Source organism: Netta rufina (assembly GCF_964035555.1).
Source record: "Netta rufina genome assembly, chromosome: 9".
In the NCBI taxonomy this organism is placed as follows: Eukaryota; Metazoa; Chordata; class Aves; order Anseriformes; family Anatidae; genus Netta; species Netta rufina.
The window spans coordinates 26443053-26467350 of record NC_140132.1 but is presented as its reverse complement, the minus strand read 5'-3'; the positions used below and the strand labels follow the sequence as shown (position 1 = coordinate 26467350).

Genomic DNA, 24298 nt, shown 5'->3' with positions numbered 1-24298 from the left:
GTCTACGCTTCCGACACAAGTGTTTCAAGAGGAGAGGAAACATGAGAACATGAGACAACCGAGTTGTAATTGTTTATACTGCTAATTGTTTCATCCTATACCCCTGTCTATATATCTAATGTAGGTGATCACTGTTGTTTGTAAATTACAGATGCAGGTGGTAGATTTTGCTGTAATTAAGGTTGCTGAGCACTTCTCATCATAAGCCACCAAAAATGCATTTAAGCTTTGCTGAATTTTTGACTTTGGGTTTGAAATCTTCCATGATGAATGCTTAGGCTGACCCCTAGGGATCGGAAGGGTGGTGCAAAGAAAGAATGGGGTGCTGGTGTGAGCAGCATCTCTGCCAAAATGGTTAAATCAGTTCTGAGGAAAAAGGAAAAATAACATCTAAACATGGAAAAAAGAAACAAAAAAATCTGGTGACCTATAAAACCATTAGGTGCCTTGTGGTTTGAACTGGGTGCACCAAAGACTTACGTGGGTTGTTCTGGCGTTGGGATTACTTCTGACACGTCTCCACCTTCTGTGTACTCAGCTACAGAAGACTTTTTGGAGGCTTTCTGGGGCTCAGCTGCAATAACTGCTATTTTCTCTCCTGAGCACACAGCATTGCACGTGCAGCTGGGCCGCGTGCCCACCTCTGCAGGGAGCCGGGCAGCGTGGGTCCCTCTGCTGGTCCCTGCCATGGGTGGTGGTGTCTCGCAGCAGGGACAGGCACGAGGGAAGAGTCCGCTCCTGGTCAGTGCTGGAGAAAGGTGTCTAAAGACCTAGGCGAGGTCTGGGAAGCATGGTTGCAGGAGCGACGGTGCCTCCGAGCTGGGGCTAGCTCCTCACGGAGCGGGCTGCTGGCCGATGCACGGGGTGGGGAGAGGCTGGGAGAAAGGGAGGATATGGGAGTAGCTGGGGTGGGTGGGGAATGAGCCTGAACGTACCCTGAGCCCTTCTGCCTTCGCTGGGATTGTTTTTTTGGAAGGTACCATGGCTTTGCTCTGCGAGCTGGTGAATACCCACAGAACTTCCCCTCAGGATCTCGGTACTCTGCAGCTGGCTGGTAGAGGCCAAGTCAGAGAGGGGCTTGTGCTCAGCTTTTCATGTTGCTTTGGAGCAGTCTGCTCCAGTCAAGGTGGGACAATCAGTCGTTCCCAGGCCCTTCAGGCTGTTTTCCTGCTATGCATGTGTGTCGTGCCTGGCTTCACGAGGAACACAAGATCAATTTGATGGTTAGGATGTTGGATAATCCTTTCAGAGAACTGTGGACTGGAGCCCCAGAATGTTTTGTTCCAGTTATTCCTCTCTCTTTTTTTTGGAGATCCGGATAGATCATATCACACCATAATGCAATCATAGCATCAGTTGAAATAACACATAGTAAATATACTGATAGCATGCAAAAATCTTTTTATAGAGAGAAACACCACTTGGTATTTTACTCAAACTTTTTTTTTTTTTTTCTGTTTTATTGCTGTTTCTCAGCACAGTTTCTTTCTGAGACATTGCGTTCTTGAGTAACTTTCAAGCATGTGTTATTTTACAGACCTAAACTTACAGAATATTCACACTTTCCTGAAGCGTATTTGATCTTCTAGATTTAGAAATGTCAACCTCATGTGAAGTTTTCATCTTGAGGTGCAGTTTTTGATACAGCTTTTCTCTAAAAGGTAGGCAGAGGAAAAAATAAATAATGGGGTCAAGGCACACGTTTGCAGCAGACAACACGAGAGTAAACTCCTTTGCATAGAACAGAGTTCTTTGTGACTGGCAGTTGAACTGTGAGCTAGTTTGACTTAAAGTGTATGGTATTCTGCAGAAGTGATATGGTACAAAGCAAATGACAAATACAAACATGATACTGAATATATTACGACTGGTTTTTCTCTTGGTAACATCTGAGTTCCTTCTGAATTTTTTATAGGAGCTATATATTTTTTTTGATATTGAAGTGTAAAAAATGATTAGTAGGAGAAAAACAATCCAGAAAATCCCTGTGCAAATGTAACTTGACACCTCGTGCCACTGTCTGCCAAGCTCGCTTTTAAGACCAATACATTTTCTGGAATAATTTGCTTTAGAGATTTCAGTAGTTAAAATCATATTTGGAAGGGATATAAACATAAACAATAACCATATGATTATAGAGATAACCTTACTGTAGTTAACGGTGTGAACAAAGGAGGTGAATAAAGGCTTTACAATTTTATAGTATCTGTCAAAACCTATGAGGCCAAAAAATGTTATTCCAATATACATATTTGTATAAAAAACAACCGCAGAGTATCTGCACACAAACATGTTGAGTTGTGGATGTGCAATTTCTGAATCAGCAAGAATTTTGAAAGGAAACGTCAAGCTCATTAGGAGATCAGCCACAACGATGTTTTTGAGATAGACAATAAAACTCTTCTCACTAGAGACGTATAGAAAGATCCATGCTGCCACGCTGTTCAGCAGGAATCCTACTATGAAAATTAAACAGTAGACCAGGGGAATGACTGTCTTAGTTATTACTGTGTCGTAACTGCAGTTGTTTCCCGAGGAGTTTGTGCTGGAGTTGAACATCTTACAATATCTTTGTTCCTAGAAGCAGAGGAAAGATTATCTCAGCAAGATAAAATGGTGGTGTGCTTTCCATTAATTAGTATGAGATTTCTACTCTTGTTTCAAAGTAAACTTGGCATACTTCTGAGAAATCACATTTTCTTTTCCAAGGGGGATGCATAGTAAGTATTTTCCAAGTGATTCAGGCTCACTTTTGGATGATATTCAAGGGCATGCTGCTGTTCTGAAAATCCATTTGTTTTTAGATTGGACTTGAGTCCGTTGTCTTCGAGACCTGTACCCTCCTTTTCTGTATATGTGAGCCTATGTGCTGGGAACTAAAAACAGGACTGAGCCACAATGGTTTAGTGACTCTAAGTGCATTACATCAAACCTTAAGGACCAGAATGTATTTTTAGCACTGGTTTAACCAGGAAACATGTTAGGGATATAAATATTCCTTGTACTTCTGTTCTGTGTACAGTCATGGTAAACATGCTTCTGTTAGCCAAGACTGGGAATGAGTAGTATATGCCCATATTTTCTAATGCTCACTTGAAGGAAAGCCTTATGTGCAGCTAGCACAGTTTGCTTTAAATTTTTACTTTTAGTAGCACAACATACAGCAGTCTGTGTATCAGCATGAAATAAAAGCTAGAACTGTGCTCTCAAGTCATTCAGACTTAAATTTTAGATGATCCCCATGAAGGGCCCGAGAAATCACATCTGCTGTCTGCTTTCCTTCGACAGAAGGCTTATGGGGGTGGATTACCCTCTGTAGCAAAGACTGAACAAATACAGATATATTGCTGCTTCACTGGCAAATGAAAACTAAGGCAACTGGAAGCCACATGCCACAGAACTGGGTGGGGAAAAAAAAAAGAAAGAAAGAAAGAAAGGGAAAAAAGCCCAGCCTGCCTATTGGAAAGTAAGTGTTTTTCATGTTGCCACAATTCAGAGTCAGTGGCTGTTGCCTCTGTGTAGCAGGTTGGAATCTGAATTCAACTTTGCAGTAACTGGAAATGGGATCTCTGTTTCACATAGGTAGAATTGTTTCATTTGGTGTATTGTTTTGTGTATCTCTTTCGAGGATGCTATAAAGGCTGACAAACTCAGTTGCTGGTTCGGAACTTGCTTTCTAAGTGGAATAATGGAGCATGAATTACCATTGCTTGTACCCAGAGCCTTCAGTTAATCTCTGCATGGTTGTTCTCCCATAAGGAGAGCTGCAGTCCTGTCTTTTAGTTTAAGCTCGAGTTGTTGAGGCATTCGTTTCTGTTTGATTGGGTTTTTAATGGGAATAGATGGTGTGGTCAGTGGGTGTTGGAATAAAACTACCAGGTGAACAGGTGTGTTAGGATTATGTGATGATAATGGGTAAGGTTTGGGGTGATACTGCGGGAAGTAGGAGGATCTCTGCTTCTCTGCTTACAACTTTATAACTACACTGTCTCTAGCAGCATGGAGGAAACCCTAGACAAATTTCAATTTTGGTGCCAGCATATTTGTCAGCTGGCCATGGTTGATTAAAAAAAGGACAAGGCAGACTTTGTAAATCTTTCAGTACCAATGACATATCCTTACCTTTCTTGATTTCACTGCTATGGTGGTTTTTCTTAAGGTATTAAGGGTCTAGAGAGCCTTCCATTCTCAGGCACAGAGCCTCTCCTGCCGGCTGAGCTGTGTGGAACAGGACAGTACAGTTGTTAGAGCCGTGTGCGCTGCCAGGTAGGACAGTGTAACCCTGGGGTGCTGGGGTCTCTCCTGTATAGCCCACCTAGGGATAAGTGCTGCAGGGGAGCCCTGGGCCTTTCAGCAGGACTTCACTGTTTTTTAGGGACAGAGCCACAGAGGCAGCAGCCGTGTTCAACCTGGAGCACAACCTGTGTGGGTAAGATTGGGGCCTTCTGTCCCTGTCATGTGCACCGTGTCATTTGTGTGCATGATAAAATGTGTCTGCTCTTGCTGTCACCTAGTCCGACACGCAGCTCTTTCTGAAAGACCTTGTCCCTACTTGCTCTCTGGAGGCACCCGGCTGCACTGCCCAGAGGAGCGGAGCTGCCGGGCACACGGTGGGTCCATGGGATGCCATCTCCTGCTGCAGGAGGTCACTGAACTGCTGCGTTCCTCCGAATCAGAAAGTCCTTTGGGGTTTTCTTAAGGTATGTGACTTGCCAGTCCCGATGTTACTGCCAGGGTTTCTGTACTGTCCATCCCAAGTGCCAAGTCCCAAGTCTGCTTTTTCCTCCTGTGTGCATCTCATCCCCAAGCCCTACACAGTCACCCCTTCTGTCAGTGTTCCTGCTTAACATCGCCATGCACTGTAGTCCCTTGGCTGACCTGGTGGGCAGGATCTCACCCTGACCCTTAGCCTTGGTCTGTCTGCAGCCCTTTGCTTTGCACAGCACAGCAGCAGTCCTGTGGAAAGTCCTGGACTTTTTTTTTCCTGCTCATTTCTACCTGAAGAGAGCAGCCAAGTTGCTCAGATTGAGAGAAACTGGCGATACCCTGTAGCCAGTGTTATTTCAACAAAAAAACAAACAAACATGGAATAAAGCCACCACATCTTTTGTGACATCTCTTTTTTGGCATTATATTGCTCCTGGCTGTGTGTATTCTTTTGGTTGGCTATATAATTCTTGTGGGAAGAAAGAATAAATAGAATTCAACTTATTCGTGTAACATGACATACACAAAACCTTATAAATTTATGATTCTGTGTCTCTGTTTCTCATTCCTTGTGTCTGCAAAAACAACCCCCAAGTTTGTAGGTTCAGTGCATTCTCAACATTTCCTGCCAGTGACTGGGCAGAGAGGAGTCCCATTGGCATCCTTCAGAGTATGCAGTGTTGCAGTAGAAAGTTTTGACTTTTTTTTTTTTTTGGTTACAGTTGTAAGTGCATTCTCATTTCAAGATGGATGTAAAACATCTGTTTCTAAACCTGATGCAGAACTGAGTACTGAGCATTTGTTCAGTTTATTCCTCTCTTCCTTCTTTTCCTCCCCATCTGCTCACCATTTAGAAAAAAAAAAATAAAAATAAAATAGGCTGACATTTTCAGGTGACCTAGTGATGAGGAAAATAAAGTAACTTGTTATTTCCAGGTTAGATCAAAGCAACTTGGTCTGCTGCACCAGCCTGGAAAGAGGGCAGTGGGGATGCGTTACGTGACCGGGGGACTGGCGGAGGTGCTGAGCACGCTGAGCACCCTGCCCTGCGGCTGGGCACGGCTCCGGGGCTCAGCGCTCCCACGGACCACAGCGTTCCAGCTGCCCGAGCCGTGCTCCCTGTGCTGCCTTCCACGGGTGGCTTCTGGGGAGCTCGGAAACGACTTCAGCAAAGAACTTGTTGTTAACATGTCAGGAGATGGTGTACCACGTAAATTGGTTCATTTAATGCAGACAGCGTTTGGCATTGACATCATTTTATAACAGGTTTTCCTGACCAAAATTTTTCCAGACAATTAGATCATATGTTATGTTTTCTCAGCATTTATGATTAATTTCTGGTGTTCTGAAGGACAAAGCCAGTGAGGAGAGCCAACTGGTATAAAGAGCCGTTGTAGATAAGATCATTTATTTGCTTGTTAAAGTAGCAAGCTTTTGAAGGGCAACGTGAGCTCGTTTGGTTGTAGGGTGAGAACACTCGAGGGGAGAATTTCAGTCTTGCAAAAACCACCAGTAATTGTTTCGTTTCTTCTTACTGTCCAGGGGTCCCTGTGCTACTTTTTTTATGTATGAAATTTAACAGCCTCATTTTCCTGATGAGAAGTTGAAATTTTCATTCTGTTTTCATTTCTGATTTTTAGACAAGGCTCTGAGCTCTTCTAAAAATGCGGTCTTTTATCTTTGAAAGATTAGAGCCCACATCGGTATCTATTTGATTCCTGATATTCACACTGAAACCTGGGCAATGCTTTGAGCTGTTTTGTATATGGAATCATTGTCAGATCTAACCCAAATATTCTAGGCTTTTTAATTGTCTTACAAAAAAATCTCCAAATCCTTCCTGTCTCCCATCAGTTAAATATTTGAATTCAGCAGCAGTGATTCTAAAAGTTAGGATTATGGTATATGGAACAGTCTGTTGGTGATTTGATTAGAGGACTAATGAGACCAGCTTTTAGTAGCAATGGATCTATCAAATTTGGAATTATTCCTGTACAACTGTGTCAGTGAGATATTTTAATGACTGTTAGTTTTATTGTCCTAAAACTGGCTATTTAAAAGGAGACAAATGTCTCAAAAAAATTGTTCCCTTTAATATTCTTTATTAATTGATCATGTTTGTTTTTTAGTGCCATTTCTGATGTTTTAAATTAGTTATGTTTTTGATCAAAAATTAAAACAGAAATAGTTGCTTAAGAAGAATATCTTTTGCTGATTACACCTCAGCTGTTTACACAAATCCAGAACAATCCCTGTCTGTGCAGATCGGCAGCATTAGGTGCAGCAGCTTTAGTCTGCTCCATGTCTCAGACTAATAGGCATTTGCCTTGTCTGTTGTATTTATTTACAGTTCAATTGTGTTTTAAGTAACTTGTTTGTGGCTTGCATAGCACCTGAATGATTTCCTGTTGTCCCTTGTCTATCATTCTTTTTTTAAAATTACAGCAGTAGTTATTTAAAAGCTTCAAAAAAATGTTCAAGAATGTTAATAACATACGGAAATGTGTAACGGAGAGGCGTGATCTTTCTCCTGGAAAGACTTTTCAGCTATCAAATAAATTTACAGAATACACCTTTTACAATTGCCTTACAACACGAATCACTGTAGGAACGGTGTAAGCTGCAGCAGATCGTTACTTACTGGTTAGAGTGAAGTCTCCTGTTTTTTCTGCTTTACCCATTGGGTTATTCCTTTGCAGCTGGGTAGTCTGCCAGTTCTTTCAGTGAATGCTTTGAAATATTATCTTCATTATCTATGTTGATAGTGGTGAAGTTTCAGAATCGAGCTTGATCTCCACAAGCAAAAAGTTGGTGAGCCGCTTCACCAAATGTGGTTGAAATGTCAAGTGCTACAGCTGGTCGGTGCTATTTTAGTGTACTTACACGTACTTCCACGAAGATCAGCTTTGAATTGGTTTCAAAAAAGACACATTTGTGCAGTTAGCCAAGCAGTAGGCTTAAGGGTTGCTGTTTTCTTTCTCCAAGCTGTTCCCAGGCCTTGCTGTGACCTTTTCTATAAAGCTTGCTACCCTGATAGCTTCTGTTTTTGTTAATGGGAGTGTCCTGAACAGGAGTTCACGTTGTGTTTGCTCGGGGCGTGCTCAAATGCCAAGAGATTTATTCTTGGGACAAGTGATAAATCCCTGGTGTATGGCTATTTTCTTTCTTTTTTTTCAAATTATTATTATTATTATTTTTTTTTTTTTTTTAACTTAGCCACACGTCCGTCTTCCTCCCTTCCTGTTCTTCCTATATGTTTACTGAGAGGCTTCAAAGCCAAGCACAAAACCAGCTGAAATATATGGTAAAGGATAATCAAATGTAATCTCTTATTAATCTGGGAAAGCATTGATGTTTATATTAAAGTAAAATTTGTAAATGGTATACAGTAGTGTTAATAAACATGTAGTACATGACTTGATCTTGGCTTCACAGTGCATGACCCGAGCCCGCCTTTGAACACACAATTTCCTCATGGACTTTCCTTCTGTGAGCGTGTATCTCCTTACTAGGAGGGGCCCAAGCGTGGCCTGCTAATGCTTTGCTGCAGCATACACGTCCTGTACTCAGAGCCAAGGCTTGGTATCTTGAATTAATAGTCTCCTTAATTGCATTGAATCTTTCTCAGTGAAATAACGGTGATATCTTCAGAGACCTTAACAAAATTGCCTTTCGTTATCGTGAGTGTTCTTATTCCTCTTTTATTTCTAAGACTCCCTGGTTGAAGCCATGATGGTCAATTAATCATTGCCTTCAGGTGATGAATTTGGAGGTTCATTTCATTTAGCATTCTTACGGTGCCTTACATTTCATCTCGGATGAACTTTGAGCATTCAGCTTCTCTGAGAGTCTGAGCGCAGGCCCAGTGGGCAGCTGCTGTGATGTGGAGGTTTGGCCGCCTGAGGACCGCGGAGGATCTGGGTGTCAGAGGCTGACCTCCTCCAGCAGCTGGGTGCCCTCCTCTCCTCGCAGTCCCTGCTGCACTACCACACCTCTGGCTCTTTCACCTGTGGCTCCCCCGGGGATTTGGTAACAGCATGCTTCTCTGGTACCGTTCTCACGGGTTCTGTCGTGTGAAATGCCCTGTGTGCTGGTGGGCGGCAGCTTTAGCGTTCCTGTCCTGCGGACTTCGTGTGTCCTGTCTCAAGTCATCAGGCTTCCATTTCCCAGGCAAACTGAAGGAAATCCATCTGACCTAAAGAGTCATTGCTCTTCAGATGTCCTGGGAGAAAAGAGGGTTAGGCTGGTAGCTCAGGAAGAAGCAGTGAGTGCCAGAGGTTGCAGGTTTTAACCCTGCTCTGGCTCATGCAGCCTGGGACAGCCCGGCAGCAGGGAGCAGACTCTGTCTGCCTGCATGGCTGCTGCAGTGAACCCGGTGGCCCGTGGTGCTTAGAGGAGTGGCTGCTGTGTCCCTTTCCTCTGTCCTGCTGCCCCGTGCCATGTCACGAGTGTGACCGTTCCGCACCCCTGCCCTGCATGGCCTGGCCCATTTTGTTCCCTGTGCCAGCTGCTTTCCTGCTCGTCCAGCGTCCTCACAGTCCTGTGTTCTGCTCAGGCCCTCTCCTCTCTCTGCTGGGGGCTCGAAGGGGCCCATTTTCCTGCTTCCCTGCTCTATGCAGGTGTCACGCACTGCAGACAGGGGCTGCGAGCAGCCGGGGGGAGCGGTGTTGTCCTGGTGCTTTGCCAGACCCAGGGGCAGTTCGCAGGGGGTGGCGGGTGGTGCTGACACGCGTCCCCTTACCAGCGCTCCGGCATCGGTGAGTGTCTCGGGCAGGGCTGGGGTCCTCGGAGAAGCCTGGTGGTCGTGGATAGCACTTTGTTTAACTGAAGCACGCTTCAGGAAGGTACGGATTCTCTTTGATTGTTCAGAAAGCAGAAATACAGCTTGAGAGGCATCACACAGGTCTGCGAGTCGGCAGCTGGGTTTCCTACGGTGAGCAGGACAGCACTTACTGGCAGCACACGCTGTTCCTTCTTACAGCTGGGTCTGTGGTCTGAGATGCGGTCCCGAGTTTAGTCCGGGCTTGGCAGTAGACCAGGCCACCAGCTCTGTGAAGACAAGCAGAGGTGTGCCGCTGGGAAGCGCTCCAGCTCCTTGCCTGCTCTTGGCACGTGCCCAGCCCTGGCTCCTGATGGGCAAGGAAGGGTGCCAGGGTGCCGCCGTCTCCTCAGGAGAGTCCTGCCCAGTGCCGGGGCTGCCCGATGTACTCGTCTGCAGGCCTGCGGCCGCACAGCCCCGCTGCAGCCGGGTGCTCTGAGCGCTGCCCGGCCGAGGCAGCTCGCCCCAGGGCGAGTCCTGCCCTGCTTGCTCCTCCTCTGGCTGGCGGTCTTCTGCACCAGGGCAAGGATCAGGCAGGATGATGCAAAGGCTTTTCAGATTGTCCCCAGAAGGCACACAATCCAACTTTTCATCTCTTTCCATCTACCCTCTTGTCATGTTGTTTTTGGAGCAAGGAAGAGAGGAGAGGGTCAGATAAGGCTTTGGCTGATAGAAGAGCTTTACAAGCCTGCAGTTCTCTGAGGCAGGCAGGCTTTGTAATTTCTTCTGTAAAAACCTTTCTTTGTTTTTCTGTTTTATTTTTTTCCTGTTGTTTGGTCGTGTCCATCCCCCCCACCCCTCCTTTTTTTTTTTTTTTTTTTCTTTCCCAGAAGCAGCAGCAGCAGAAACCTCAATATCCCTTTTGGGACCAGGATCAACTTTCACATTGTGACTCACAACAGACTTTTTCCAATAGCTTCCTCATCTAAACCTAAAATTGCAGTAAGTAATCGTCCATTTGTGTCCGGATGAAATCATCACAGAGGAGGAAGAAAAGTGTAGTTTGCAAAAACGAGCAAGTTTGAAAGGGAAAAACGTAAGGATAAAAGGAGCTTCTTTGCAAACCAAAACTGCGCATAAATTCTTCACCTGCTCCTGGACGCAGGAAGCTTGAGCTAGAGCTAGCTTTTCTCTACAGCGTAAAGCATTTTCTTGTATGTTTTTCTGAAGCATTATGCTTTTTCTTGAGCTAGTTAGCAGAACTGCAGTGCAATCGCAGGCCTCCATCTCTGAGCGACTCAGTAATTTGTTATTTTTCAATCCATAAAATAGACCTTTCCTAGCTAACTGAGGTGGATGCAAACGCAGGTGAGTGGTCTGGAATGCGTGTGTGCTGACCATGCAGTACTCCTGCCTTGGGAAAGCCAGGGCTGAGACCCCGCTGTCCCCTCCTGCAGCAGCTGAGCAAGGTGGTCCAGCAGTTTCATCCCATCCTGGGACTGCTTGTCTGAGCAGTCTTGCACTGTGGTCACAGGGAGAAATGCGTCACACTTACTTCTTAATCTGTTGTATGTAAGAGAGAAGATCTTAGCTTGTTCTGGGATACCGTTGGTCAATAAGTACTCCTCAAGGTAATAACTAAATAAACGTGAAGAAATGGTCACATTTGAGTTTTGTACATAGTTGCGTACTGTCTTTCCTTTTGCAATGAAGATAGCTATGAAAACTTTAAGTCATGTGAATCTGTCGTTCTTTTATTATAAGTTAAGAACAGTTAACTTCCATGCTTGGTCTGAAAACTTCCTTTTTTAGAGTCATAAAATCCAAATACCCTGATTCTGTGCTCTACAATGTCTTAGTCAGAAAGCCCATGAAATTATCTGTTTGCACTCAAAGTTGTTGCCCATTAAAATGTCTTCCGGCACTGGGGGACTGGCCTGCTAGGTTTAAAAGTTTAATTCTCCTTACATACCAGAGGTTTCCTGGAAGCATCACATCTGGCAATCATCTCAGCAGTGCAGTGGCATGTTCCCTGCCATCTGCCATGCTGATTAGCTGATCCTGTAAGCCCCTAAGTCTGCACAGAACTGAAAAGCCACCGCAGGGTGTGTGCGTGCATGTCTTACTCTTCCAAGAAAGGAGTTGCTTCATGGAGAAACCTGCTAATTTCTATCCATGGTTCTCTGTTAGTTCTTGGCGTTGCGGCACGTAGGAGTGTTGGTAAGCATGAAATCATTGCAGTAGTATCAAGACCAGGCTCCAGGACTGCGAAGCTGTAAGTAGGAACTGCTTAAAAGATAAGCCAATCCTGCAGGAACTAAAGCAGAAAGTACACAGAGAAGACACAGGTGTCATCTCTAGGTAGGAATGGTGTAAATCTGTCAGAAGATGTGCATTTGTCAGTGGGACAGAATTTGTGATTTAGACACCTCTGGCTTTTAATGAAAGCACATGGATTGAATGTGCTCATAATACACAGAGTTGCCAGGGCAGGCATCTGTAAAAGCAGATGCCAATCTGAAGTTCAATACAAGGGAAATTCTAGGGCACTTTTGGATGCAAGGTTTTTGCATATTTGGGTTTTGATTACAGGTTATTCTCTATTTGAAAGGCTTGATTTGAATCGAGAGTCTGCCTTGAAAAATTCCTGCCTGCATAAAAGGGGTTCTCTGCGCTTTCTAGAACTTGCTTTCCTCGTGTCTCCTGTCAAATGTTGAGTTGCCTTAATGCAGCCTAGAAATGGAACTTTGATGTTGTGAAGTACTTCTACTCCTTAGTTTGGTTCGTTGTCATTTGGATATCCTTTACCCCACTGCTGCCCCCTTGAAAGAAAAAGGAAAAAGAATGCTTTGAAACAGAAAGTGAAGCATCTTGTTCTTGTCAACATTAAAGGAAAGCTGTCCTGAGTAATGTGCATATGGTGGAGATGGCTTTTCAGCTGAGTGTAAGGATGCGTTGAACAACACATGCTTTGCAAATTAGTGTTGGCAGTACTTTTTTTTTTTTTTTTTAACTTTGCTTAATAGGGTTCTGGAAATGAGCACTTTCAGCTTTGATGTTGAGTGAGTGAATATTTAACGATAGTTCAGCAGAGAGAGACTGCTTCTCTGAAGAAAACAATGCTAGCACCATATTTATGTAAAACTGCTGATTTAGACTGAATAACTCAGTAAGCAAACTGATACTGCAATTGATTTCCACTGTTTGCATTACTGGGGGTCCAAGCTTTCTTTAGAAAAGCTCGTTTGCTTCTTTGTGACATAGCGAAGAGCACAGCACAGTACTCCAAGGAACGCAGCATGCTTGTTCTTCGCACCGGCAGGATTTGTGTTAACCCATGATGACTGTTCTGACTTCCATGACTTCTCAGAATAATGTCTGCTGAAACTTAACAAGATATTTTCATAACTATTTTTGTTTGGCTCTACTTATGTAATGTAATTCAGCTAAATTCCAAGAATGAGCTATGCAAAGGTAGTTAAATGCAATCTGTCCTTGAGGGGAAGCTTAATCTCAGTTTTATGGAGGGATTTCTTTTTTTTTTTAGATTGAACGTTGCCACTTATTTCTTGCAAAGTCAAGGGTTGTTTTCTGTACTTTGCCAAATATTTCTGGGGAGTTGCACCCGAAGTATTTTAAAATAAACTGAGTGGGAATTTTGGATGGGCAGCATGACCTCGCTGCTCAGGCTTGCAGTCTAATCCTGTCAGTCACAAACTTTATTGCCCAGAAGGAAATAAAGATGATGGTGCTTGCCTTTAATAATGAGTGAGGAACATAATTTTGCCTATGTGTTTAAAATATTGAGGTGAAGGAGGAAGAGCTTATAAACAGCCCCTAAAAAGGGCCTTTTTCATGCTAAATGTTCAAGGCTGTTCCTGCAGCTTTAAATAGTCATCTTGTTTTCGGACTGTTAGGGATATCTCTTTTCTCCCTCTTACTTCATCTGTTGTATCATTTTTTCCATTTTGTTTATTGTTAGAAGAAGAACAGTAGAAGCAGAACATGATTTGCCAGGAAACCAGAAGTGAAATGTTAGTGGTCTTCCTCTCTGAAGATCGCAGGGAGCCAGCACATACCGGGAAGGGAAGGCAATTCTCAGTAGGCAGAGGCAACTCAGCCACCAGCTGAAGTGCTAGAATGTGTGGGTGCTTGGTAGTTTCCCTGAAGTTGTGCAGGACTCATGATGCAGCTCAAACTTGATAGTATGAAATTATTTTAAAATATGGTAATATGTTGAAAGGTAGCAGAATCCAGGGGTGAGCAGCTTTGAGCATGACTTTTTTGTGTTGTATGTTATATTATGAAATTATGTCATTGTAGGTTTGCTTAAAGGCATGACTGTACTTTTTGGTTTGCAGTGTCATCCTTGGTTAAAGCTTGCCAGAGTTGTTAAACTACAGCTACTGAAGTATGTCAGTCAAAATTCTGCCTTCAGTGTGAGTCTGAAGTCTGCAGCTCCACGTGACTGTGTGAGGTCCCAAACGAACAAGAAATGCAGAGCTTTCGAGTGCAAGTTGCAATTCTGTGACGGATTAGATGTTAGGGCACAGAGAGCTTTTTGCGTGCTTCAGAGAAGTAACCAGTTGTCCGGGGCAGAGGATTAAGAGCTCTGCGGGTGGGTAGGAAATCTCAGCTCTGTGTGCAGTTTCACCCCGCTGGAATGATTCTAGACATCAGGGCAAACCGAAGGGTCACTTTGTTATGCAAACATGGATGCTTTTCCAACATACCAGCCAATTTTAGTATATAAGGATCTACAGATACAGCTGCTGTTTCCAAGGGGTTGGAAAGAAGGCAGTGAGCTTGATTGCCAGAAAAGACTTCTGCTATATATCGTATGCTTTTGGTGTCTTAAGAACAACTGATAATGTATTTTACCCTTAGCCATAGAAGTCTTTTTCTTTCCCCAAATCACACATCTCCTAGTCTATTTTTTTTCTTTATTAAAAAAATCATTTGAAGTTTTTGTTTGAGCTCAGTGCTTGTGAAAGGAAACCATTTTATAGTCCTGCTGATTGACTTCTACATCAGAACCAGATGATACGTGCTCACAGACAGACAGGAGGACACTGACAGCGTTTCAGGGCACACTGCTCACTGAAAGGGCTCAGGTGGTGGTGGTGATGTTGGTCATGTCTGATGAGGCTGCTGACAGGGGTCGTAGCTCTCACACCTTTGCGAGCAGGAATGGGGCTGACAGGTTCAGATTTGTTTTTTTCTTAAATGTGTCTTACCCCACCAAACTGTTGCCATATATAAACAATGTCTCTGTCTACCAGTCTTATTAGAGGTTTGTGCCTCATTATCAAAACCTTCTAATGAAGTACTCAGTGCTTCCAGCCCTACTAAATGTGAAACCACGCAGATTGTATTATATCTGTGGCAAAGCGCCGTGAATTGATTAAAGCAGGATGAACAAGATAAATATTTGTGTAGGATAATCCCACTAGATGGCACGCTAATTACCAAAGCCCTGCAGGACTTACGGGTTTAGTTTTTAGCCTATCACAGCTTGCCAGCAAATATTTTCTGCCTAGTTTTGTTTTGCTGACTGGGAGATGCCTCTACATCACTGTTGGGTAGGCTTCAGGGAGCTGCCAGTGACCAGTCTCAGGGTGAGCTGGCAGGTCTCTGGCCATACCCTGCGGCACCGCTGTGGCTCCCATGCGCACGCTGGGTGTCGGGGTGGCCCGGGGGGCAGAGCTGAGGCTGTCCGAGGTGGGAGCTGACGCACGTCGGAGTGAGCCCAGTCTGGGTGCACGCCACACACAGGGACAGCTGCAGAGCTCGTGAGGTTGGGGCGTGTGTCAATATGAAGACACTTTTAGAACTTTTGGGGGATTTTACTTTCCTTTTTTGAGGTGTTTAGGAAGCTGCACTGGTGGAAAGCCCTGGCAAAGGTAACTGTTAGGAAAACCTCGAAACCAAAGGGCATGTTATATGTAGTGACAAAAGTCTTGCATGGGTTGTGGTTTAGAGCTGTCTCTAAGTACATGTTCAAGTAACATTTCTTCCACGGTAGCTCCGTGGCATGGAGACTCAATTGCGTTGTAATGCAAAGTTTCTGAAGTGAAAACTTCCACCAGTGTTCATGAATTGTGTGCTCCTTGCTTTCTTGGGTCTGATTTGCTGTCATGCCTCCACCTGAAAAAACACCTTGCACATGTAGTGTCCTGTTTAAAAAAAGAAAAAAGGACTCCCTAGTTTCATGATCAAAACTTAGGCGTGCTTCTGTCCTGACCTGTTTCTCTGAAATAACAGCTATTGGTGAAGATCTGAGACTTTTCCTGTGAACTCTCTTGCACCTTTTTATTTCAACTTGGGCAGAGTACAGAAAATAAGGAGCCCCAGAACTACAGCTGAAGGAGAGGGCAGTGAGTCGTGCAAGGTCCTGGAGGGGCTGTAACGGGAAATAGCGTTAGGCCATTAAAACTTGTATCACAGGAGCAAGAAGTAGTGTGTGCACTGAACTATGGCCCTGTGTCAAAAGTGAACTGATCTGGGTGGAAAGCAACAACATGAGCTTCCAGCACATTATCACTTGACTCTTGTAACCTCAGTACTGTTTAAATTTTTTTTTTGTTTGTTTGTTTGTTTGTTTTAAATGGAGCTTTAGTTAAAGATCTAGCAATTTAAATAATCTAAGCAAGTAATAGACGTAGAGAGGAATGAAAGTTCAGAACAGAGAAGTGAACAAAGCAGAGGATATATCTGAAAGTGAAGTCCTCAGGCTGTGCTCATTGAATGGTGATTGTTACCTAGGCTTCTACCAATAGCCAAGAAAAACTTTGTTTCAGCAGTGGGCATTAATAAACCATTGCTATGATCAGGAGAAAAGTGCTTTTAAGCACCAAAATTCCATGTACAATACAGAAATTAAATCCAGTTGTCTGGTATTTGAGAAGTAGGATATTCTTTTATAATGCATATTTAGTCCTGCAAAAATACGTCACAAGCAGCATCTTCAAGAAGTGTTGTGTGTGTAAGTGCATGTATAAGTTATAATGAGAACTGTTTATCACAGACATATGCTGTCAAAATAAAGGAAATGTATTTTGGGGGCAATTTTACAGTAAAGTGTTGTCTGTGTCACAGTTGTCTGGCTCCAGAACAGATGCTTGTCCTGGCTAGCCCTCCTTCTAGGAGGGAAGTCCATGTGAGTGCAACCTGTAATTAAAAAATAAGCGAGGTAGTGAGACCTTGTCATTCTCATGTCATTGTGCATGCACACTTACAGTTTGTAGCATGCTAGAAAACGCGTAGGTGCCCCCCGGTCGTGTTCTCAGCCACCGCTGATCCAGTGTGCACTGGTTTGGCGTGCGGGCCCTGCTGCTGCACAGGGGGGAGTCCCGAGTCCCACACTTGTGGTCTGCAGTCTCCTCAGCTCTCATCCGTGTCCCTGGCTGGGGACAGATGGGGATGCTTCCACTCATGTAGCTCTTCAGGCGTTGCTGGAGTGGCTGAGTGGATAGGAAGACAACCATACACCTGGAGAAAGGTGGTGATTCTGAGAGGGGCTCAAGCTTTCTTGCTCTGTATGCATACATATCTCTGTGTTGCAAGACAAACCGTGGTTTGGGGTAAATCGGGATAGCCTGTATGGTAGGCAGAGCATTTCAACTCAAAAGATTAATGTTGGAGAAGGCTACAAGAAAGTATGAGTGTGATGATAGCCACTTGTTTTGCATGCTGAGCCTGTGGAAAGATCTGGGAACCCGTCATAGCATGAGCTGCCTGTCAGCCTTGGGTGGTAAGCACGTGGTGAGTGTGCCACGAGGGGGGACATGAAGATGTTGCAGCCTCATAGGAAGTGATCTTGGTAGTGGAAGGTTTTGTCTAGCAATCTCCCTTAAAGCAGAAGACCAGCTGTCTGTACCTGCTGCGTCCTGTAGCTATGCAGATGTTGCAGCAGTGACGAAAGGTGCAAAGCAGAGCCCCGGGGAGGGGTGTGTGAATTTCTCAGAGTATTTGTCTGATGCAGTTTCACAAGCCATAAACCCCTCTGTGATTCCCTATTACTTGTGTCGTAAAAGGGAGACGAGAAGCACTCGCTCATCACTTTCTTTAACCATATAATACCTAAGAAGGTCTTTGATTATTAGTGTCTTTGTGTACATACTGACCTTGCAGTCCTAAATATTACTATTTCACAAAACCAAGCCAGTAATATGCAGTTCCACTTGGAGCTTAAGAGAATTTGAACTATGAAACCCAGTTCCCAAAATGGTTTTCTTAATATAGTTTTGTATATGCAAAAACCCGTAAGAGCACAAAATAGCAAATTCAGTCCCAGAACTAGCCTTTGATATTCTGTGTGCAAACTTGGTTTTCTACAGAGCTGATTGGAAAGTAGGGTTTATTCTGTGGTATTTTGGCCATTTACAGTATTTGTACTTTAAGTAGGATAAATATCCAAAGCATCCCTCCTTTCAAGAAGTGATCCCCCCCGACAATATAAGTAGCTTTATAATACTTGTTTTAATTCAGCTATGTAATCCAAATATTATCTGTAGTACTTACACTTCAGCTTTTTCTCTGTGCATAAAATGGAATATAAAACTAAACTAACTGCTGTTTAAAAAAAGAAGGAAACTCTTATTTCTGTGTAATACTTCATCAGAGGTATTTTCGTGGAATATCTTACTTTCTTCTTTGAAAGCTGCAGTTTCATTTTTTTTCTCAAACCATTTTTTTTCTATCCTAAAGGGCAATTCCTTATATGAATAAGGCACTTGATGATGGACTATTGCCATCTTCTGTTTGTGCAATTTCACTGCGTTGCATAAGATGCATATCAAAAATACATCGCTCAGAACACTCGTCAGCTCCTTGCAATCTATGCTTTTTAAGTTGGCTGCTTGTTTAGTTTACGAGGAGCTTTTACTCTGAGCAAATCTGATTTAATCCCCAGTGAAATAACAGGACAAAACATTTCACGTAAGCATTGCTCAGTTGACCGCCCTAACTTCAAACACACCCTTGTAGCCTTGAAAGGCCAAGTGCGTTCTCCCTGCGGGTCCCCCCATGCTGGCTGTCGCGGTGGGGTCCTGCCTGCGGGCTGCTGGGCGCTGCTGAGCTGCGGCTGGCACTCATGGGTGTGCACCCGCAGCCACCCAGCTCTGCTGTGGCGTGCCCTGAATCCGCAGTGCTCTGTGCTGGCTGGAGTCAGCTCCAGCTCCTCTTGGGGCTTCCTGGGGTGGGGAGGTGTGTGGGGTATACACCAGCCCTGTTCAGTGAGAGCTGCCCGTCCTCGTAAAACGCAGCTGTCAGAGGAGCAGGAACTCGTGCGTGCATCTCTGCACCATGCGGCAAGGTCCGTGCGCTTCCCGGGGCCGAGGAGCTGCTGTCTCAGCCTTGTGGACCTCACTCAGCCCCGGTCCACCTGGCTCCCAGCATGTGCCCTGCAGCCTGCCTGACCTGGTGATGGTGATGGGCAGGGGGATGTTGGCACAGCTTGCTGCGAGCTCCTGGCTGCCAACTGCTCCTCCTGACCGCTGTCGGCTGCTTGCGTGGTGGAGGCCCCCGGGCCCCAGTGAAATCACTTGCAGTGTCCCAGTCACCGTGAGCTCTGGTGGGGACTCTTCAGGACTTCTGTCTTCTCTTGAGTAGTTTAGTCATTAGTCAACTCTTCCTCGTGCAGCAGATTCTGCGTTGGTCCTTTATTACTCCTTTTTTCTTGCCTTGGCTTTGGAAGCTCTCCTTTAGTGTTTCCTCCAGTTGGGTTGTGTCCCACAGCTTGAAATAACAGCCCAGAGGTGCAGCCTGAACTGTCTGAAAGAGGATTTCACCTGCTTATTAGGGACCCTGTTAGTTTCCAAGAGTTGCAAGCAGCCAACATAAATAATTTTGAACAAAATTTCCTAGTACCTTAAGTTTTATTCATGCTTTATTAAGCAGGCATAGAAAGTGCTGTGAAACTGAGTGTTCAGCTTCGTGTCTACTGCTCGGTTCTGTCACGCGTGAGTCTGTTAATGAGTATTTTCTGTTGTGCCCTCCCTTAGCATGAGGGAAGTGAGAAGCTAAAGAAGTAATGGTTTTTGGTTTGGTTTTTGAGAAAAGACTTAAACTAGGATAGTATTTGAATTTCTCATGTTGATATTCTGAAAAGGGATGAGAAGCGCTGCAGCAGGCTGGGCCTGTGGAAAGGAGGCTGCTGCTGCTGACACAGGCGGTGGAGCGGAGCCGAGGAGCTGTCGGCAGGTAGCTGAGTGCCGTCTGTGAGGAGCAGCCCCGCAGCTCTCCTGTCCCCTGGCAGCAGCCCCCTGAGACCCTGCTCCAAGGCGAGAGCACGCCCGGCTCTGCTGGAGCTGCCTGCAGCTCCGCACTGCTGTCCATCATGGCCTTGTGTCTTGTCGGGGCCGTCGGGCTTGGGCAGAAGGCGTGTGAGGCGTGGGGCTCCGGAACCATTTACGTGGGGATGTTAGTGCCAATAGGCAGGCAAAAGTAGCTTCATTCTGATAACATTTTTCTGACATTGTCTGTGTTTAAAAACGAACCCTGTACATTGTTTCACCAACCATGGTCCATGTCAAGAGCAGTGCTGTGGTTTGGGCTAGCCAGTGGTGAAACCACCCTTGGGTACGAGTACTTCCCTGTCCCCATCTCTGGAACAGATGTGTGCACAGTTTGGCATGGCCTGCACCTTCAGTGGTCACCCTCTTCCTCCTCCTCTGCACATGTAACTGCAGCACATGATGCCTTTTATCTGGCTTCAGTGTCAGGCATTGCCAGTACAACCTGTGCATTTTTGGTTTGTTAAGCAAATTTTTTGCTGTTCTCACGTTCTCAGTAACTATTTTAGGTGAAAATAACAATTTTACTGTCTTAAAGTATTTCTACTAGAAAGTAGAAAGGAAGAACTGATAGAATATCAATAAGAGTGAAAAATGCATTAAAAATGAAATGAAAATAAAGGAGCATTACCAGACTGAAATAATTATTGGCATTTGAGCCATAAGGGAAAAGAGCTTCTCTTGGCTAATGAGAACATTCTTTAAATTACAAGATATTGACATTGGATTTCTTTAGTTTCTGTTGACCTTAAGAAAACAAAACAAATTTAAAAAAATAGTAAAAAAACAAAAACCAAACCCCTCTGAAGTGAACCTGATCTCTGTGTGAATCCAGGCTTTTGACATTTAAGATAGATGTTAGTAAGCTGAAATGGAAAAGCTGAACGTGTCTGCACAGTCCTTAATGAACATCCATGGTCAGATACTCAAAGATACATTTTATTTACATGCTATACAAATACTCTCAGAAATTAGCAAAAGTCTCTGTGTGGGTGACTTCAGACATCGGTGTACTCATGGTATATGCGCACTTCTGACCGTCTGACGCTCTGAAGCGACCTAATGCTCTCGCTCCTGGTTCTCATATTTGATTTTCTGAACAGCCTTCGGGAGAATGATCTACACATGAAAAAGTAAATTATTGGATCCAGACAAACATTGCATGCAGAGAGGAACAGTGTCATTTCCTTGCAGTAATACAAGATTTTATGTGCAGAGTCATCTAGCAGCTTGTCTAGATGACTAAAAGTAAAGGGTATTCTGCACAAGTGGTATGGCAGAAAACAAGTGAAAAACACAGCCACTACAACCCTTATACTTTGATTATGCTTTCGCTTTCTGCTTGACGAGCTGATGAATTGCTTGCTTGATTTATAAATGTATCTGGAGATTGCAATATAACATCCTATTAGTACTATTAGGACCACTACAAACATGCAGGTATTGATGTAAATGACAGCTGTATGCCATTTGACTCCCAGGGGTGATTTAAGTTTTATGCAGTCGTCTATATTTTTCTTTGTCGGGTAGCCGTTTGTAAGGATCAGATTTGGCAAAGCTAGGAAAGCCATAACTACCCACACACAGGCAGATAAGATCTTAGTGAAGGTGATGCTGTACATCCTGGAGTCTCCAAAGGGCTTCACTACTTTCAGATACCTGTCAATACTGATGAGTCCGAGGAACACAATTGTAGTGTACATGTTGGCGTAAAATAAAACCGTGGTGTACCGGCATAGGAACGAGTTGAAGTGCCATGGTCCCAGCTGGGAGTCCTGAATTATCTTAAATGGGAATGTCAGTGTCATGAGGAGGTCTGCAACCACGATGTTTTTGAGGTAAAATATAAAACTTGTTTTATTTCTGATGTGGAAGAAAATCCATACTGCTAGGCCGTTCAGCAGGATGCTTGCCAAGAAAATAACGAGGTAAAGCACAGGCAGAACAATGGTGGTGAACTCGTTCTGTGTGGAGTTCCCGAGGAGGCCTGCTGTGTGATTCAATGCGGTACTGTTGTCTTGGCTCAGATGGTCATCTATAGGAGCTATTGAAAAGAACAATTTTGAAGTATGTTTTTAGTGTTTTATAAACGGAGCAGTTTTAGAACCATCCTCTAGAAAATGTCACCTCTCTGGGCAATCCCAGAGGCTGCTCAGGTCAGCCAGCTCAGAAAACCTGAGCCTGAAACAGCAGTCCTGAGTATTGCATGTGTTAAAGTAAATTAATCTGTGGCTTATCAACCCGTGAGCACAATGGCTGCTGCTTCTCACTGGATACAAAGGTGCCTCTGCCAATACTACAACTGGAGGAAAATGCAGCGAGTAAATGAATGTCCATTTTGAGCAGTTCTTGTGATACTCACAAGCACCCCTCCTGCCCTTTGATAGGATTCAATGAACTTAATATGTGGCTTTCATGCTTTGTACCAAACTATTTTGTGTGAAGATTGTCTTAAGTTAAAGTTGTAAATGCTCAATGCTTTCGTCCCTTCCTACCACGCCTGCTCCTGTTGTTGTTTTCCTAACAGTTCAGGAATAATTCTTCTGTACATTACCAAAGTTTCCAGGAGAGGTGTTTTCATACAGGAAACTTGGTAACTGTGAGGATAATGGGCGTTTGCGCTGACTTTATAAAATCCTGCCCTAAAAATCCTGCCCTAAGTCACCTAATCAGGGAATGAAGCAGGGCATGTGCATTCATTTTGTAGGCCTCTCCACGCCGAGGTACCAGCACAGGGAGGGTGCTGGCAGCGGGGTTATCCCTGCTGTAGGATATCCCTGAGTTGGCTATAGGATGTTATTGACACCTGGGTGTGAATGCTGTGAAGCAGCACAAGGAAAATTAATGTAAGAGCAGGGTGTGTGCTCTTGGTTGTCTTGGCAGATAGACAGTGTTTGAGCTCAAATGGCGTTTGTCAAGAAACAGGACTCTGGAGAGTCTCCTTGGGCCTATTAAAATGATAATTTAAAAGTTAATTTACTTAAATGTACTTAAAAATCACAGCCTCTGGGGATTTTAAGGTTTCACATATAAATATTTGTGAACAAACTTCAGATTGTTATAAATTTTTCTGTTTTTTTTTTTTTTTTTTTTTTTTTTTTTTTTTTTTTTCCCTTATCAAGAAATTATTTGTGCTTTGAACTTGGCGGGTGAACTGGGAGTGCAACCCATGGGGGCAGCACGTGGCAGTATTCAGACAACCTTTTCTGAGATGACTTATTTCTTTAAAGCTTTGGTAGGAACTGGTAGTAAGTAATACAGTAAACACTTCTCAGGCACTTCAGTTTCCAGCGTTATTTTACCTGGCAGTTTTCCATAGGACGAATTGTACCCCATTATTTGCAGTGCTGTAGGTCGTCAGCTGGAACACCTCTCAGGAGCCCCACTGGCAGCCACAGGTCCTGGAGTCAGCAGGGGCTGCGTCAGCTCCGCATTCTGGGGAAAAAGACTGAAGTTAAAGCAAACCAGAAGTTCATGTCTTTCTCTCTGCAACATGGAGAACTCTGGGAAGCAAGTTTTGGCCAGAATTCCCTAGGAAGGGACTGAGGTGGAGCTGATGGCTGGCCTTGGGGGGCTGTGCAGCTGCTGTGCTGTCAGGATCTTCCCTACCGCAGCTCACTTGGAGCCGGGCATCTGCATCGCTGCTGGCAGTCCTGCCAGCTTGGTTTTTGTAAGCCCATGCATTCACTGTAAAGCTATTTCACTTCTTCTGCCTCACTGACACAGCTGTGCTGGAGCTTTATTGCTCTAATACTTAGAAACATTACTCCAGCTTCTAACCTGAGTATCTGTGGCCATTTTCTGTCTCCATTATTCCTGTACCAATGCCTTTCATTTAATGAAACCTTCCCCACCTCTGATATTTGTCCCTCTGTTTATAGAGGGACAGTTCTGTATTTAACAAGACATCATTTACTGTGTTTAAGCAATCCCAGCTCTTCTCTCTCTCTTTTTTAAGACTTGAAGGTACCAGTCCTTCTCTGCATCTGCTTCAGTTAAGATGATTTTCCTTGAACACCATTGACAGATACTGTTCGTTGTTTCGCAAATGAGGTTTAATAAAAGCTTGTTTCAGGGTGGTTTGTTTTCTCTGCTGAAACACCTCAGGTAATATTTTCTGGGGTTTTACTTCCTCCCTCCCTCCCTGTGTCTGCACCAGGCAAGTGGCAAGCAGCCACAGTGGGACCAGCTCTGCCACGCTTTGTCCCCTCTGCTAACCAGCAGTTGGTGCCAGTAGGTAGCAAACTTGTATTGTCCTCAGCCTCATGATCGTGTGGAGTTTGTCCAAGAAAACTTCATTTAAAGTTTGTTATTTTCTGTGAAAACATGTTGTATTCAACTTCTTAATGCCTGTTTTCTTTCTTTCTTTTTTTTTTTTTTTTCTTCCAAAAAATGTAGTCTGACTAATGAGCCTCTAATGACCTGGCCACGAATTGCTCCTGGCTTTGGTACTGTGCAGGTGTATATCTCTACACCACACTTCTAGGCTTTAAAGCTAGCTTAGTGTACAAGGAGATGCAAACATGCAACCCCGGTT

The 24298-nt window shown here is 44.2% G+C and overlaps 3 protein-coding genes across 3 annotated transcripts in view; 1 reads left to right on the top strand and 2 right to left on the bottom strand.

Annotated features, from left to right (window-relative positions):
- Positions 1 to 24298, top strand: part of MED12L (mediator complex subunit 12L) — a gene marked incomplete at its 5' end in the record, with an annotated part of 132282 nt that overhangs the window by 37591 nt on the left and 70393 nt on the right. The window lies entirely within an intron of this gene.
- On the bottom strand, positions 1546 to 2559 carry P2RY14 (purinergic receptor P2Y14; the record flags this gene model as incomplete). The annotated part of the gene is made up of 1 exon (XM_084292187.1): positions 1546 to 2559. The coding sequence occupies one exon, from the start codon at positions 2557 to 2559 to the stop codon at positions 1546 to 1548; it is 1014 nt and encodes a 337-aa protein (XP_084148313.1).
- GPR87 (G protein-coupled receptor 87) lies at positions 20760 to 23097 on the bottom strand (the record flags this gene model as incomplete). Its single annotated transcript, XM_084292185.1, has 2 exons — positions 20760 to 21796; positions 23064 to 23097. 2 exons carry the CDS (start codon positions 23095 to 23097, stop codon positions 20760 to 20762), a joined length of 1071 nt encoding a protein of 356 aa, XP_084148311.1.